Source organism: Narcine bancroftii, chromosome 1 (assembly GCF_036971445.1).
Source record: "Narcine bancroftii isolate sNarBan1 chromosome 1, sNarBan1.hap1, whole genome shotgun sequence".
NCBI classification, from domain to species: Eukaryota; Metazoa; Chordata; class Chondrichthyes; order Torpediniformes; family Narcinidae; genus Narcine; species Narcine bancroftii.
In genome coordinates, this window is record NC_091469.1 from 130100519 (window position 1) to 130117101 (window position 16583).

Genomic DNA, 16583 nt, shown 5'->3' on the forward strand with positions numbered 1-16583 from the left:
ACAAAGGACCCAACACCGATCCCTGAGGCACACCGCACGTCACCAGCCTCCATCCTGACAGATGGTTGTCCACCATGACTTTCTGGTTCCTATCTTCCAGCCACCGCTGAACCCATCTGACTATTGCTATATTAATCCCTAGAGATTGAACCTTCTTCACTAACTTTCCTTGTGGAACCTTATCAAAACCTTACTAAAATCCAAATAGAGCACATCAACTGCTCTACCTTCATTAACCTTTCTGGTCATCTCTTCAAAAAATTCAACAAGATTCATCAAACATGATTTTCCCCTCACAAACCCATGTTGGGTGTCCCTGATCAATCCCTGCCTTTCCAGATATTTATACATATTATCCCTAAGAATTCCTTCCATTGGTTTCCCAACCACTGATGTCAAACTTACTGGCCTATAGTTGCTTGGCCTACACCTTGCACCCTTTTTAAACAGAAGAACCACATTTGCAACCTGCCAATCCCACGGCACCACACCCTCCTCCAGTGACCATTGAAAAGTCACTGTCAGAGCCTCTGCTATTTCTTCCCTGACCTCCCTTAAGGTCCTGGGAAAAGTCCCATCAGGACCAGAAGACTTATCTACTTTTATACACCCCAGAGGTCCTAAAGTCCCCTCTTTACTAATCCCTATCTTTTCCATAACTAACCCTACTGCCTCACTTATCCTACACAATTCAATATCTCTTTCCTTTGTTGAACACTGATGAGAAGAATGCATTCAATATCTCCCCCATCTCATATGGTTCCTCATATGATTTTCCAGTGGATCTATTCTATCCTTAACTTTCCTTTTACTATTCACATATTTGTAAAAACCCTTCAGATTTGCCTTCACAAATAGCCCCCTCGTACCTTTTTTTTGCCTTTCTAATTTCCCTCTTAAGGCTCTTTCTACAATCTATGTATCATCCATACATCTCATCAATCCTTTACTTCTTGTATTTAACGTAGGCCTCTCTCTTATCCTGAACCATCATCCTAATCTCTCTAGAAAATCAAAACTCCCTTGAACATTTGGTCTTGCATTTTGTCCTGACAGGGACATAAAGACTGCACTCTCAAAATCTCATCTTTAAATGCTCCCCAATTCTCCTCAACGTCCTTTCCAGAAAAAAAAGATCATCCCAAACTACTCCCTGTAAATCCCTTCTCATCTCTTAAAATCTGGCTTTACCCCCACTCAAAGACCTTCATCTTCGGACCAGACCTATCCCTTTCCATAATGAAGCTGAAAATAACAGTGCTATGATCACTGGATTTGAAGTGCTCCCCAGCGCACACCTCCGTCATCTACCCTATTTCATTCCCCAACAGTAGATCTACTACTGCTCCATCTCTAGTGGGTACCTCAACATATTGATGCAAAAAGCAATCCTACACACACTTTACAAGCTCTAAGCCATCCAGCCCACCCACTGACTGCGTCTCCCAATCTATGTTAGGAAAATTAAAATCCCCAACTAACACCACCCTGTGCTTACTGCACATCTCAGTTATTTCCCTACATATTTGCTCTTTTAGTTCCCTTTCCCCATTTGGTGGTCCATAATACACCACTATAATCGTAACCTCATCTCTTTTATTTTTAATTCCACCCACACCGCCTCCCTTGATGAGCCCTCCAATCTATCACGACTCAGTACCGCTATAATATCTTCCTTGACAAGTAATGCCACACCCCCTCCCCTTACCCATCCAATTCTATCACACCTCAAGCAACAAAATCCAAGAATATTTAACTGCCAGTCACAACCCTCCTTCAACTACATCTCACTAATCACCTCCACATCATACTGTCAAGTGTCTCTCCACATCTTCAGCTTGTCCACCTTCCTTACAACGCTCCTTGCATTGAAGTAAATGCATCGCAGAGACTTCCCACATCTTACCTTCTGCCTAACCCCCTCTCTGCCATCCAAATAATCCTTTGTTACCATCCTTACTTCACATCATAAAATCTATCTCTTTACTCCTCAATGAACTGTTGTTCCACCTCCAAACTTTGTGAATAAGCCTTTTCCCTTTGCCTCTCTCTCCTGTCCTTCCTTACATGGACCCCTTCCCCCAGCCATACTAGTTTAAAGCCCCCCTGGTAGCAATAACAAACACCCCCACCAGGAAAATGGTCCGTCTGAGTTTCAGATGTAACCCGTCCTTCGGGTACAGGTCCCACCTCCCCCAAAAAAGGTCCCAGTTATCCAAGAACTTGAATCCCTGACTTCTACTTCACCCCTTTAGCCATACATTCAGTCTCCACCTGATTCTATTTCTGCCCTCACTATCATGTGGCACAGAAAGTAATCCAAAGATTACTCCCTTTACGGTCCTTCTTCTGAGCTCACTACCTAACTCTCTATATTCACCCTTTAGGACCACTTCCTCCTTCCTCCCTATGTTGTTGGTACCAACATATACCACGACCTCTGGTTCCTTACCCTTCCCTTTCAGGATGTCTTGGACACATGTAGTTATATCCTGGATCCTGGCACTAGACAGGCAAACCACCATTCGGTTTTCTTTATCGTGTCCGCAAAATCCTCTATCAGTCCTCCTGACCATCGAATCCCCTATAACTATCACCCTCCTCTTCCATTCCCTACCCTTCTGGGCTACAGAGGCTGACCCTGCGCCAGAGGTACAGCCACTGCTGCGTTCTTTAACCTGACTGTTCCCCCCAATAGAACTCAAGGAGGAGTAACGATTGTTGAAGGCTCCAGGCTCAGGTACACTCTCTTGAACCTGACCCCTTCCTTTCCTCCTCCGAACAGTAACCCAACGCTTCTCCTCCTCTGAATTGCACACGTGGTCACAGTATCATTATTAAACACAATGGCAATAATTCTTATTTCAAAGTCATATGAGTAGTGTTGCTTTCGATTTCAATGCCAGCCATTATTTTGTTGAAGCATTATTATGTAGCAGCATGCATGCTACCATGAAGTGTGGAAAGAAGACTGATTTATTGCACTGGCAGCTCTGCTTTTATTCACTCCTTGCTGCTGACGTCAGGAATGGCATCACGGCAGTGCCAATCTCCAACTGGGCGGCGTTCCCACCATTGCTTGCTGTTTCCCGCCATGCGGGTGGTCATCTTGGACGAAGGTCATTTGGTTCTCGCGGGGTCTGTGTGGTCGCCACATCTGTCGGCCATTTTGTGTACCGGATCATGTCCCTGTTAGCGGACCACTACAATGTGCTACATTCTGATATCTTGCTATATTTAAGGGCTGGATTCAGTGTCCTTCATACCATTGTCTCTCTCTCTCTCTCTCTCTCTCTCTCTCTTCCCCCCCCCCCACCCCACCTACCATTTCAAGAGAATTTCTATTATGCCATCCTGTAATGGTTGATGCTGCAATACAAGTAGTTACTGAGGATTCTGCACTGACAGATTTTCCTAAGAATTAAAAACACAAACAAAATGTTCTGCAGAGAATTGAGGAAATAAACCCTGTGCAAAGAGTTAATATTAAACTCAAATATTTGATAATCATTTTGACATTGTGCAGTGACAGAATGCTGCTGTCTTCACCAGGATACATGTAGGATTTACAATTCATAATTTTGTTTTAATCCCAAGATTTCATTTGACTGAACCCAAGAGGTTGGTTTGTAACTCAAACTTCAAATGCCTTCTACAAATTTGTTGATGACACCACAGTTGGTGGCAGAATCACATCACTAATGAGGAAACATACAGGAGTGAAGTAGATCACCTAGTATCACAACTACATTGCACTCAGCATTAGCAAAACCAGAGTTGATTGTGGACTTCAGCAAGGGGAAACGAGAACAGAAATCAATCCTCATCGAGGGGTCAGCAGTAGAGAGGGAAAGACATTAAATTCCTGTGTGTAAACATCTCTGAAGACCTATCCTGAAGCCATCATGTCGATGTTGTCATGAAAGAGACGTGCCTGCAGCCAAATTTATTTAGGAGTTTGAGGAGATTTGGTACGTCACCAAAGACTCTTGGAAATTTCTACAGGTTTACAGTGGAGAGTACAGGACAGGAAACGGCTACAGAGATCTGTAAACTCAGCCAGCGTCATCATGGGCATTAGTGTTCACTCCCTTAAGGACATCTTTAAGAGCTGGTGTCTCAAGAAAGCAACTTCTATCATCAAGGAACATCACCACCCATGCCATCCCTTTTCTCACTGCAGGAGCCTTAAGACATGAAAGTGGTGCGAAACAGCCTCTTCCCTTCTGCCACTAGACGTCTGAACGGACAGTGAACCTATGGACACTACCTCACTTTTCTCTTTTTTCGCACTATTTATTTATTTATTTATTTTAAATCTTGTATTTATGGAATTGTAATTCATAGTAATTTTGTACACAATGCACAACAAACTTTGTGACAGATGTTCATGACAATAAACCTGATTCTGAATCTCAATATGAATGAACTTTTGGTTATATGTACAGCACATTTATTAAGTTATTTGCAACCAGGGCAAAAGAAGAATATAACAAAGTCAGAGTGTATGCCTTTAAATCGCTCTGAGTGACTGCAGGGAAGTTTGTTTTCCTCCGATTGTGTCCTGTTGGCTTGCCCTTTCTCTAATCTCCATATATGTCATATGCTTATTCTCTTTAATCTTACATTCTAATTACTAGTTTCCTTGCTACATTACTTCTCCTTCCTGTAAAGTATATTTAATGTTTTATTTATTAGTAGCCCTGTTTCTTCTTTTGCAGTTTGAGCTATTCCTTGTCATCCTTGTTTACTCTTTCTTCGCAGACTGAGACTTTCTTCATTGTACTGCTTGCACAAAATGTCTAGAATTCTGTCACGAATGAGGTTGCTTCACTGATTGTTCACTTCATGTGCCATGCTCCGTCAGCCCCTGACAACCTGTTTCAGCATATCTCTGCAGTTGGCATTATTCTTAATTGATCATCATGCCCCTTCACCTAAAGTTATTTCTGAACATTAGTTTACCTTTATTGATTTGTAGCAATGATACTAAGACACACCAGGAACATGTTCAAATGTATCAAAAGATTTTATAATTTGTTTAAGTAATTTCTTACATATATGCTAGCAATATTTGGGGGAGTAGATTTAGGACAGAGATGAGGAAAAATAGTTTTTCCCAGAGATTAGTGAATGTTTGGAATTCTCTAACCAGCGAAGTGGTTGAGGCTGCTTTATTAACATATTTAAAATTTGGTTAGATAAATTTTTACATGATGGAGGAATTAGGGGATATGGGGAGAAGGCAGGTAGGTGGAGTTAGGTCATAAATTAGATCAGCCATGATCGTATCGATGGGCCATTTTTGGCCTACTCCTGTTCCTACTTCCTATGTTCCTATAATAGGTTTAGCTGGTTCATCTTAGTAATTCAGATCAACAATGGTTTCATTAATTTTCCCTGTAAATTTTGAGTGCATTGATTTGTTTTGATGCTGTCGAAACTTGATATAGCAGCTGTTTTTGTCACTATAGTTAATTGAGGCATTCTGTAAAACCATTGTTTAAATTTATTAGCCCAGCTTCTGTTGCATTGATACATATTTGTGGTGAAACAGTTTTCTGTAGGAGGTATTTCAATGGAATGTGATCATTAGTACAATTAAATGGTGGGATCATTGGTTACATTTAAGGAAAGACTGGATTGTTACATGGATAGGAGGGGTCTAGAGGGTATGGACCGGGTGCTGGTCAGTGGGACTAGGAGGGTGGGGATTTGCTACGGCATGGACTAGTAGGGCTGAACTGGCCTGTTCTGTGCTGTAAGTGGTTATATGGTTATATGGCTAGAAACACTCATCATGGCAAGCAATATCTGTGGAAAGTGAAGCAGTTTTGAGTTCCTTCATTAGATCTGGAAAAGAAAGGAAACCATAGTGTGATATCACTTCTGTGATAAATAATAGTTCAAGTGTGGTAACCAGAAAGACCAAATACCACCTACAGAAGCATTAATGTTTGCTCATTAATCCTCATGAGTATCCAGTGGCTATTGAATGAAGGTGGGACCAGGCCATGTTTTGTCAAAGGAATTCTGCCACTTGTTATCTGGCACACAAAATGAGGGAGGTATCTCTTGAGTGTCTCCATTGTGTCTGAGCAAGAGTTAGGAATGAGAAAGTATAGAAAAGCATCGCATAATTATTTTCTTTTAAATTTATATACTTTTTTGCATAATAGATTGTGCTGTTATGGATTGGAAAATAGATTTACTTGAATAAATTGAGTTATAAGGAAAGTTTTGGATAGTCTGAGGCTTTTTCCCTTGGAGGGTAGGAGGCTGAGAGGGGACCTCTTTGAAACATTTTGTATGTTGAAAGGCATGGACAGAGTAGATGCAGAAAGGTTGGTTCCTGTGGGGGTAGAGTCGAGGACAAGAGGGCTCAACTTCAGGATTGGAACACATCCACTTAGAACAGAGATGCATAGGAATTTTTTTAGTCAGAGGGTTGTAAATCAGTGGCATTTGTAGAGTTTATTTCAAGCAGAAATTGATAGGATCATTGGGTGTTGTTATGAACTAGATCAGCAGCAATGGAAATAGACCAAAGACAATCGTAATTTAAAAAAAATATCTTTTTAATTATTAATAGTATAACACTTCTTACTTAACTCTAACTTAACCTTCAGTATGGACAAATTACAGTTTAAGCTTGATTCTGAAGAGATAATTTTAAAGTTTAGTCTCAGAAAGCTTTTAAACAACTTTACTGCTGTTCAAAAGCAATTATGGCATAAGTGTGAAGCATCAATTTCTTTAAATTGTTGCTCAAGAACAATAATGAAGTCTTTTGAAACATCATCATCAGATTTCTTTAAAACTCACACATTTCTTTTGTAGAGTTGTTTTCAAAGCAATATTTCTTCATACAAACAATTTTCTCTCTCTTGCATGGAGATTTTGGAATCTGCATTCCACACCATGAATCTGTCCTCTTTTCCAAAGAGACAGTAAAGTAGGTATTTTCTTCCACGATGATTTCACAAATGCAGACAAGGGATGACCGAGTAACCATTTAGGAATAGTTATGTTTCAGATGCAAGATAACTTTTGTTTTTTTAATCAAAAATGACAATTTCCATGGATATAACAAGGTTGCCCTCTTTATCTTAATGAGGTAGTCAGAAGTGGTCCTCCTCAATCAAAAGCCACTTATTCCATGTTCTCTTTGACTAGGAGTAACATGTAACATTACCTGATTACTATATCTTCAATCCTGTCTTACTTACAGAATGGCCAATTTCTTTTATCCTGTGTTACCTACAGATAGCCCGGCATCTTCTAGTCTCAAAATACCTTTCATTCAGTAATATGTTTCTCCTAAAATGTCTAATCACATGATATGTGACATTATTTCTGTCTCTGAAGTTCATAATACCTTCTTTAAAAGTATGAATCATGAGCCAACGGATTCCAGCCTGTATGTGGTCCTTTTGAAGTTACTTCATATCCATATGCTCAAAGCATCTCTGCCCACTTAGACCTACTTTAAAAGTATGAATCTAAGATAAAGGACTCCGAACTGTCTGTTAATAAGCCAACACGTGGCTTTCTTGTATGCACAGCTACCATCTGAGTTTAATGAAGAATCACTTCTGTTTTTATATGGTTGTTTACTCTGCTTCCACTAAACAATGAATCCACAGTCCACTGGTCTTCAAGATCTGCCAGCTTCCATTTCAAAGGAATTTCTGAGAATAATTGTGTGTCTATAAAATGCAAATGTGCCCTGTCCACCCAAAAACTAACTTTACTAAGAAATATATATTTTATAACTAAAGATTAATCATAATTTCATCACAGTGTATTTCAGGCAGATATTGATAGGTTCTTGATTCGCCAGGGCATTAAATGTTATGGGGAGAAGGCCAGGCACTGGGGCTGAATGGGAAAATGGATCAGCTCATGATTAAATGGTGGGCAGACTTGATGGGCTGAATAGCCTATTTCTGCTCCTATGTCTTAACATCTTATGGTCTTGTATGTTTATATAAAATCTTAAGGTGGATATTTAAAGTATATAGTCACAGTATTTTTCCCAAGGTAGGGGAGTCTAAATCCAGAGGGCTTGTATTTAAGATGAGGGCGGTAAGGTTTAAAGGGAACCTGAGGGGCAGTTTTCAACACAGAGGTTGGTGGCTATGTGGAATGAGATGCCAGATGAAGCAGTAGAATTGGGTACAATACCACTGTTTAAAAGACATTTGCACAGGTACGTAGATAGGAAAGGTTCAGTGAATTATGGACTAAATGCAGGCATTTGGGACTAGCATAGGTATAAACTTGCTTGGCATGAACAGGTTGAGCCTAAGGGGGTGTTTCCATGCTGTAAAACCTCTATGACTCCCTAACTTTATGGAATACTTATGTCTAATCGTTTATCTGTTTTGCTCTATATGCTTGTTCAGTAGCAGGAAAAGTTACAGGAAGAGGCAAATTTACCATCATAATCCCATTTTAAAATGCAAGAACAAAAATGTTGGGATTAAGTTGAAAAATTCTCTGTATGGTCTTTGTCAAATTTTATGCACTCTAGGGCCAAATGTAGAGCACTGAGGGCAAGTATCACAAGAGGTACAGAATAGAGAATTCTAAAAGACTTAACATGGTTGAAATTACCTTGGATCAGAGAGCAATTCAGAATGAATTTCTGGGATAAATAAACTGATAAGAAATCTAATGACCAAGTCCAGTCAAAGGGAATCTGGTATTGGATTACCATTCATCTTGCAAAGATGAAATGCGGATTTCCCAGCTATCAGGAACATCCTCTATGCGCTGTCTATAAACTCAGATCATTGTTTTTTTTCTGCAAACTTGGAGCTGTTGCATTTAGTGTTCTCATCAAATCATTGAAATATATGGGTGTAACTCAAACTCAAGCACTGATCCGTGGGTCACTCCCCAGCTTCTCCCTGAGACCCATAGTTATCAGTCCATGTTAATACTACCCCTAATCACATGTGCTTTAATTTGGCACATTAATCTCTCTGTGCAATCTTATCAGAAGTCTTTCAAAAGTTCAAATACCCCACATCCACAGGTTCTCCCTCATCTATTCTACAAGTTACGTCCTCAAAACAAAACAAAAATCAATAACCTTGTTGTGCACAATTTCCCCCTTTTCATCCCAGACTGAATTTATCCATTTGTGTTAATGATTTCAAAATGTTCTATAGTTACATTCTTTGTAATAGATTCCACCTTTATCCAGCTATGACCTCTTGTCTGTTAGCCTGTGCTCCAACCTTTGGTCCTTCCTCCCTCCTCTCTGCTCCTCCTTTCCCCTTCCCCCCATCTTTTTATTCAAGTACCTGCCTGTTTTTGTTCTATTTGATGAAGGGGCCAGGCCCACAACATTAGTTACCCTTTACTTCCTATGGATGCTGTGTGACCTGCTGAGTTACTGCAACACATTTGCGTATTGCACTCAATCTCAGCATATGCAGTCTTTCTTGTTTAATTCGATTAAATTTACTGGTTTTTACCCTCCTTTTTTAGGGGGTTAATTTGACACCCTCTAGACTGTAGGAATAGCTCCAGGGTTGAAAGAATTTAATGATGTTACTATCACAAATTCCTACTGTCTGCAGGTTGCCATTGACCAAAAACTTAGCTCGGCCAGTCACATAGATACTGTGGCTGCAGAGCAGGTCAGAGACTGGGCCAGCCAATTTCAGCAGGTGATTCAATTCCTGATACCTCAAAACCTGTGTATCACATGCTATTCACAAATAATGAATATTAAAACTCTCCACTTGAGAAGCAGAGAGGGTGGCGCAGTTACCCTTCATATTTCTGTTTGTGACCCAATATGGCTTCCATTTTTACTTATATTTATGAAAGTGGCTATGATTTCCAAATACTAGTTTGGCTCAAGTGATATTTTTGAAAGGGATATGAACAATGCAAGATAGTTTTGTTTTAAAAAAGGAACACATTTAACAAATGCAAGCAGGACATTCTAATTAGCCTTCATGCTCTTTTGCCCAAATCGGCAGACAGAAAGTGATCTCTCCCCAGAGTAACCCAATTTGCATCACATCTGCCAAAATAGCATTCCTCTCCTCTCCTTCCTTGTAGAAAGACAATGGAGGATGAAGGAAAGAAAGTGCGTCTTCTCCAAATCCGGAGATATGAATGTCTTGATCAGAACAAAGAATGGTCAATAATGATAAGAAAAGTCTGCTCCTACTAAATAAACTTCATGAGATCAGACCTCTTTGACCATAAGGTTGAATGTGTAACTAGGCCACTCTCTGGTGCTGGTAAATCAACTCATTATTGAGTAATTTGGCAGAATTAATAAGCCTAATGGCAGTCACACCAGTTCCATCAAGCCATGTGAGCTAGCATCTTGGACTGGCATAGGTACACATCTTGGTTGGTTGGCATAAACAAGTTAGACCAAAAGGTCTGTTTCTGTGCTGTAAAACTCTGACTCCCTGACTCTATTTTGTTCTGTTCAGTAGTAGTCATGTATCAACTTATCATAAATCTTCCAATGCACTCAATTCATTTTTAATAATTTAGTTTGAAGATGGGAGTATTACTATGTGTAGCCTTAAAAATAAATTCAGTGTAACATTTCCTCAGTTTATTGCTTATAAATAACTGAATTAATTGGTTGAGCTGGAGGAACTCAGCACAATCTTTTGGGGGTCAGGAATCAACTTAAAGGATCCTAACTTAAAACCTTGACTGATCATTTCTACCCATGGATACAGTGTGACCTGCTGAGTTCTTTAAGTGCTCAAGGTTCCAGCATCTGCAGCCTTTTTGTTTCTGCATTAATTCAGTTGATGTCTTCCTGAGATGCAGAGTTTACACTGGGAGTTGATCTGAAAATTACAACTCCTTTGGGGCATTTCTGAGAGTGGATTTGTTACAGTGGAGTAACCAGGAAGATGTTTCATGAAATATGGTGTGGACCGGACGGACCTTCGTGGGAGGGCTAACTGGATTTTTAAAATTTATATTTTGGATTAAGTCCAATCTAAAATAATGGAGTTGGTGAACATGGTTACAGAGCTTCCAATGTTGCATGATAATTCAATGCCAACCAATCCATTGAATGTGCCTTGATATTCTGTTAGCATATATTTCAATCACTGGTCATTCCAGTGATCAAAAAATTTAGGCGGCATGGTTAATGTAGTGGCGGCATGGTTAATGTAGTGGCGGCATGGTTAATGTAGTGGCGGCATGGTTAATGTAGTGGCGGCATGGTTAATGTAGTGGCGGCATGGTTAATGTAGTGGCGGCATGGTTAATGTAGTGGCGGCATGGTTAATGTAGTGGCGGCATGGTTAATGTAGTGGCGGCATGGTTAATGTAGTGGCGGCATGGTTAATGTAGTGGCGGCATGGTTAATGTAGTGGCGGCATGGTTAATGTAGTGGTAGCGCCACGCTGTTGCAGCAGCAGTGACCTGCATTCCTATCCGATGCTATCTGTAAGGAGTTTGTTCATTCTCCCTGTGACCTGCATGGGTTTCCTCCGGATGCTCTGGTTTCCTCCCACCTTCCAAAAACATATGTGGCTGGCAGGTTAATTGGGTGTAATTTGGCAGTACGGATTTCAATGGTGGGAATCAACTTCTACCATGTTGTAAATAAATTTAAAATTTGAATAAATTTAATATCTTAAAGGTAAAAATTCCACTGTTGTATTTTTTCTGACAGTAAAACTTGGTACTATGCACACCATGGGCTTAAAACCATGCAAGTCTGTCCTTTGTAGAGCAGTCAAAGAGTTGCTGGAGGAACTCGGCAGGTCAGACAGTATCCATGGGTAGAAATGGTCAATCCACATTTTGGGTCTGAACCCATTATCAAGACTAAGATAAAATAGGAAAAACTACATATATAAAGAGGTAAGAAAGCTGGTAGAGGAGCCAAGAGCAACTTTGACTAACATTTGTACCTATGGATGCTGACGGACCTGCTGAGTTCTCCAGCAATTCTTTGTTCAAGATTCAGCATCTGCAACTTTTGTGTTTCTCTATTCATCTGTCCTTTGTGTTTGCTGCCATCTGCTGCCTGCTAGTGAACAATCCAGGAGATTCCCATTCCATTTCTGGGTGTGAACTATGCTCCATTTTGTTTGACACACAGCCGCTACTATTTAGATAGAGAGAAAGAGAGCTTCTGTTTTAATATGAACTAAAAGCACTGGATGAATCTTGTATGAAAGGAGATGAGTGATTGTACCAAAAATTCACAAAATCACGGCATAATTTAACCCTTATTATTTTAACCCCACTTTGGTTTTGATTTATTTTGTTTCTGTATGTAGAATTTTGAGTTGTGATTTGACATTCCCATTTTGTTTGGTTTTCCTATTCCTTCCTCTTTTTTCCCCCTTTTACCTTCTGCTTCAGAGTGGGCGAATAAACCCAGATGAAATAGATTTAGAAAACGAGCCCTGGTATAAATTCTTTTCAGAACTGGAGTTTGGTCGTCCGGTAAGTGAGGCTAGTGTGATGTGCCCAACCTTTCTTAAATAGTTACTTACAATCTATCTCTTTGGAGTGAATTAGAATGTTATGCATTGTTAAAAAGGATGATTGTTGTGTTGATATAAAATCCATAATTTATCATTAGTTCTAATATAAAATAGGACACACTCTTAAACATTCTATAATCATTGTGTTACAGACTAGGAGTCTGTAATTGAGACTAGTAACCTCTTTTCTGCTTACTCTTTGGTCTGGGTCTGACCAATCATTTGATTTTGTTTAGATCTACTCAACAATGACCAACTATTAAGGGATTGTCATGGGGAGAGTTTATCAATAATTAAATTCCAATGCTATCAAGGTCTGCAATGCAACACCCACCTTGAAACACCTCTTTCATTATTTGTGTTTATATGATCTGCTAAAGCTTGGCATTAATTAATGGACTTTCCCAACCAATTACTTAAATCAGAATCTTACTTTATCATTTTCTACAGTTGGTCAGTCCCTATTTTAAAATTTCATCTGCCAGCTTCATTTTCATTGGGATTTCTGTGCTTATAATCTGTCAAGTGTATGAGCTGTCTAACCATGTCACCACTTTCCATGTGTTGTACCCCCTGATACCATTTGACTTTGCTCCACACATCTTCACCTTTGTCTATGTTGCCATCAGCCTCCTAAAAAGCTCATGGATTATCTGCCAGAAACTTCTTCCCATGTTTCGCCTGAAAACATGAAGGTAACTACTGCTTCGTTATCCTCAAAACACAGTACTTGGCTGTTGAAATTTTAACATTTTTATTGTCTTGATTAATACCATGATCAACAGAACATAGGATTCTTGGTTAATTAACATCCTTCCATTCTTACCTGGTTGAAGGTTTTGTGTCATTTATATCTACTGCAATTACAGATGCTCAAACACTTACAGCATGTGCAACATTCTTATTTATAATTATAATTGAAGCACTAACCTGCTTAAAATAAACATTATACAATAAAATAAACTCCAGTATCCAGAACCTATGAGGGTTGGTACATGCCAGATAAGTGAATTTGCCGGTTGTTTGAGATTGTGTGCTGTGTGTTTGGTGAACTAACTGCTGGTAGGGGCCAATTTCTGCACGTTTATTATTTATTTTTACCATTAGCTTGTATTTTTTAAGAATGCCTGTTTTGTCAGTTAGTGCACGTTATTCGGTGGAAATATGTAATATTGTGCATTCACATATATCACTATTCACAGTAGAAGGCACATCATTTCATCACAATATTTATATTATATCAGCATAATATCAATTTTTCCTTCACACATGTTCCAAGAATGATAGGTTCGAGAGGCTTTTTACACAGGGTACAGGCCATCAGAGTCCAGAGGCAGAAGGACTTCAAATGGTGCTTTTTTCCCCCCACAGTTTTCACAGTGACCACTGCATTCTCTACTGTGACCCTCAGATTGTACTTTGCTATAACATTAAGTTATGGATAGCTTCTTGTGCTAGAAGACTGGCAAGATCAAACTGCATCTCTCAGTAACTTGCTAATCTTCCAGAAATAATTGATGCTTGCCTTGGCATGGAACAGAAACTCAAGAATAGCACATAGGGCAGAATCCTGTGTTAAACAAGGGTCTTGAATGAACCTTGACAAAAACCATACATCCCTCAGACAACTAGGACTCCAGTGAGCTTATAGGATATGATAGGGAGTTCCTTTCTCATTACTGCCAAGTTCTGCATCTCCTTTTCCTTCACCTGTTCTGATTCCTTCCTGGTTGATGTGTGATCATGGTGTCTTTCTGCACAAACTCTTCTTCAAAGAACACTTTGAAAGGACCAAATGACTAAAACATTCCACCAGATGACTAGATCCATCTCTGCATCAGTGGAAATAAGAGAACTGCATCTCATTGCAATCTAATCTCCAGATGAAAGGAGTTTGAGTGACTACAGCTCACAGAAGTAGGGTATGGACCACACCTGTACTATACATTACATTACTGAGAGTGCTAGGGTCCTAAAGATCTGGTTCCTTCCCATAATTTAGAGGGAACATCAATCTGACAATGCCAGCTTCTTATTCACATTTCCTCTATGTTCCATCCAAGATTCCTTTATTGTCATGTAATGTACAGATCATATATTACACAAAATTGTCTTGTGCCTGCCTTCAGCCAGACGAAGAGTCACTATTTAGTGTTGCCTGGTGCCCCTTACAGAAAGGGAGAAAGAAGCAAATGAGTCCATTCAGAGCCCTGCTGATTGTCAATGGATTCATCTCCAATGGTCCCGTAGCCTCTGCAGCTGCATCAGCTCCTGTTCGATTCATTGGAAACCCAAGCTACAGATCCAAACCTCCAACACAATCAGGAAGCCTTCAGCACCCAAGGACCTTAGGGAGTCCTTCTTGCCCTCAGCACCCTCTCCAATTCTGGTTTCAAATCCAGACTCTTCAGATCCCTCATATCCCTGGCAATGAAGAGTACAAAAGATTGATTAAACAAATTGTCAAAAATTATAGCATTGCAGTGATTCTCTCTGGTCCCCGAGATCAATGTTTAGAACAAAATGAATTGTTCCAGGAGTAGGCCATCCACAATTTTTGCTTGATCATCACCTTGGATCTTGTGACAAATGGAAACAGAAGTCAGCTATTCATCCTGCTTTGCCTTTTCATATGATCATGCCTTGTTCTTTCCAACACAATCACCCTATCCCTTGAATTCTTTAATACCTAGAAGTGTACCAGTCTCGGTTTTGAATGGAACTTGATGGATGAGCCTCCAAAAGAAAATTCCAATGATTCACCTCCCTTTTTAGGAAAAAAAATGTCCTAATTTTAGTCCAAAATGATCTACCTTTATTATGCCCCTGGTAGTTGATGCCTTAGTCATGAGAAGCATTTTCCCTTCATCTACTCTAAGCATTTTAACAGATTTATAAGTTTTGGCAATATCTTCCTCATTCTTCCAAACTCTTGAATAATTGGTCTCAATTTCCTCTTGTATAGCAAATTCTTCACCCCTGGAACCAATGAATTGAATCCTCACTTGATACTAAGTTTATTGTCATTTTCATTATGCAGAGAAATTCTAACTTGCTGCAGCCAAACAGTCGCTTCATGGAGCAATATAATAGAATAAATTAAATTAAAACAGATAATAAATACAGACAAATATTGCCTTTCCTCTGTGGCAAGAATATCCTTTCTTCGGTAAGGAGACAAAACCGTTCTGCAGTCACAGGCTTGCCTTGGTCCTATAAAATTGTAATTCCTCACCCCTACAATCAAATTCTTCCTTAATAAAGACCAACATACTATTTATCCTCCTAATTACTGCACCTGTGTATTTGCCTTGCACAAATACACCAAAATCTCTTTGAATATCAGCAGTATCCAATCTCTCATTTAATAAGCAAATGCCCTGCTTTGCTGTTCACCAGTATTGTTGGCCTTACTTTTTTTCCCCAGATTATGTTCCAGCTGTTATATTCATTAAGCGTCCTCATATCCCATTAAAGCTTTTTCACAATCGCACCTCAGTTGATGTCGTCAATGAATTGGAAACAAAACCTTTCATCCCTTGAGCCAAGTCCTCTTTACAGATTGTGACTTGCTGGAGCCCATGCACTGATCGTATGATGTCCCAGTAGTCACACCCTGCCAGCCAGGGAAGGATCTATTTATTTCCACCACTTATTTTGCTTTTTGTCTGATAACCAATTATCCACATCAGTTTGTTATCACTGAATCCACATACCTTGTTCCTGGTCGGCCAATCTCCTACTAGGACTTATGAAAATCTAAATACAACACATCCAATGGTTCTCACCTTTTCTCTTTTATTCATCACAGTAGTTGATTAGTTCCAGCTATTCACAAATACTCATCCATCTGTGGACTAATGCTGGATTTCAGCTGGATGTGCTGAGGTTATTCATTTGTCACCTCACTTGTTAACATGAACACCTCTTGAAATTGAAGTCAAACCTCAATTCGCTTTAAACTTGGACAATGATCATGGATTGGTAATTCAAACTTTGGGTTGATAATCTGAACATCAATCCTTAATTTTCACATATCACCCAGTTGCTTTGTTCAAGGCAAGACCAAGGATATGA

At 39.6% G+C, this 16583-nt stretch overlaps 1 protein-coding gene across 30 annotated transcripts in view; it reads left to right on the plus strand.

The window, feature by feature from the left end:
• Positions 1-16583, plus strand: part of LOC138764018 (sorbin and SH3 domain-containing protein 2-like) — a 555886-nt gene that overhangs the window by 463202 nt on the left and 76101 nt on the right. For 26 of the 30 annotated variants that reach the window (XM_069939294.1, XM_069939455.1, XM_069939471.1 and 23 more), the window contains 2 exons: positions 12382-12465; positions 13136-13201. The exons of 2 other annotated variants lie outside the window; for them this stretch is intronic. In XM_069939294.1, coding sequence (XP_069795395.1) covers positions 12382-12465; positions 13136-13201 — 150 coding nt within the window. The remainder of the gene's footprint in view (positions 1-12381; positions 12466-13135; positions 13202-16583) is intronic. 2 more of the 30 variants (XM_069939321.1, XM_069939334.1) reach the window with 2 other exon arrangements.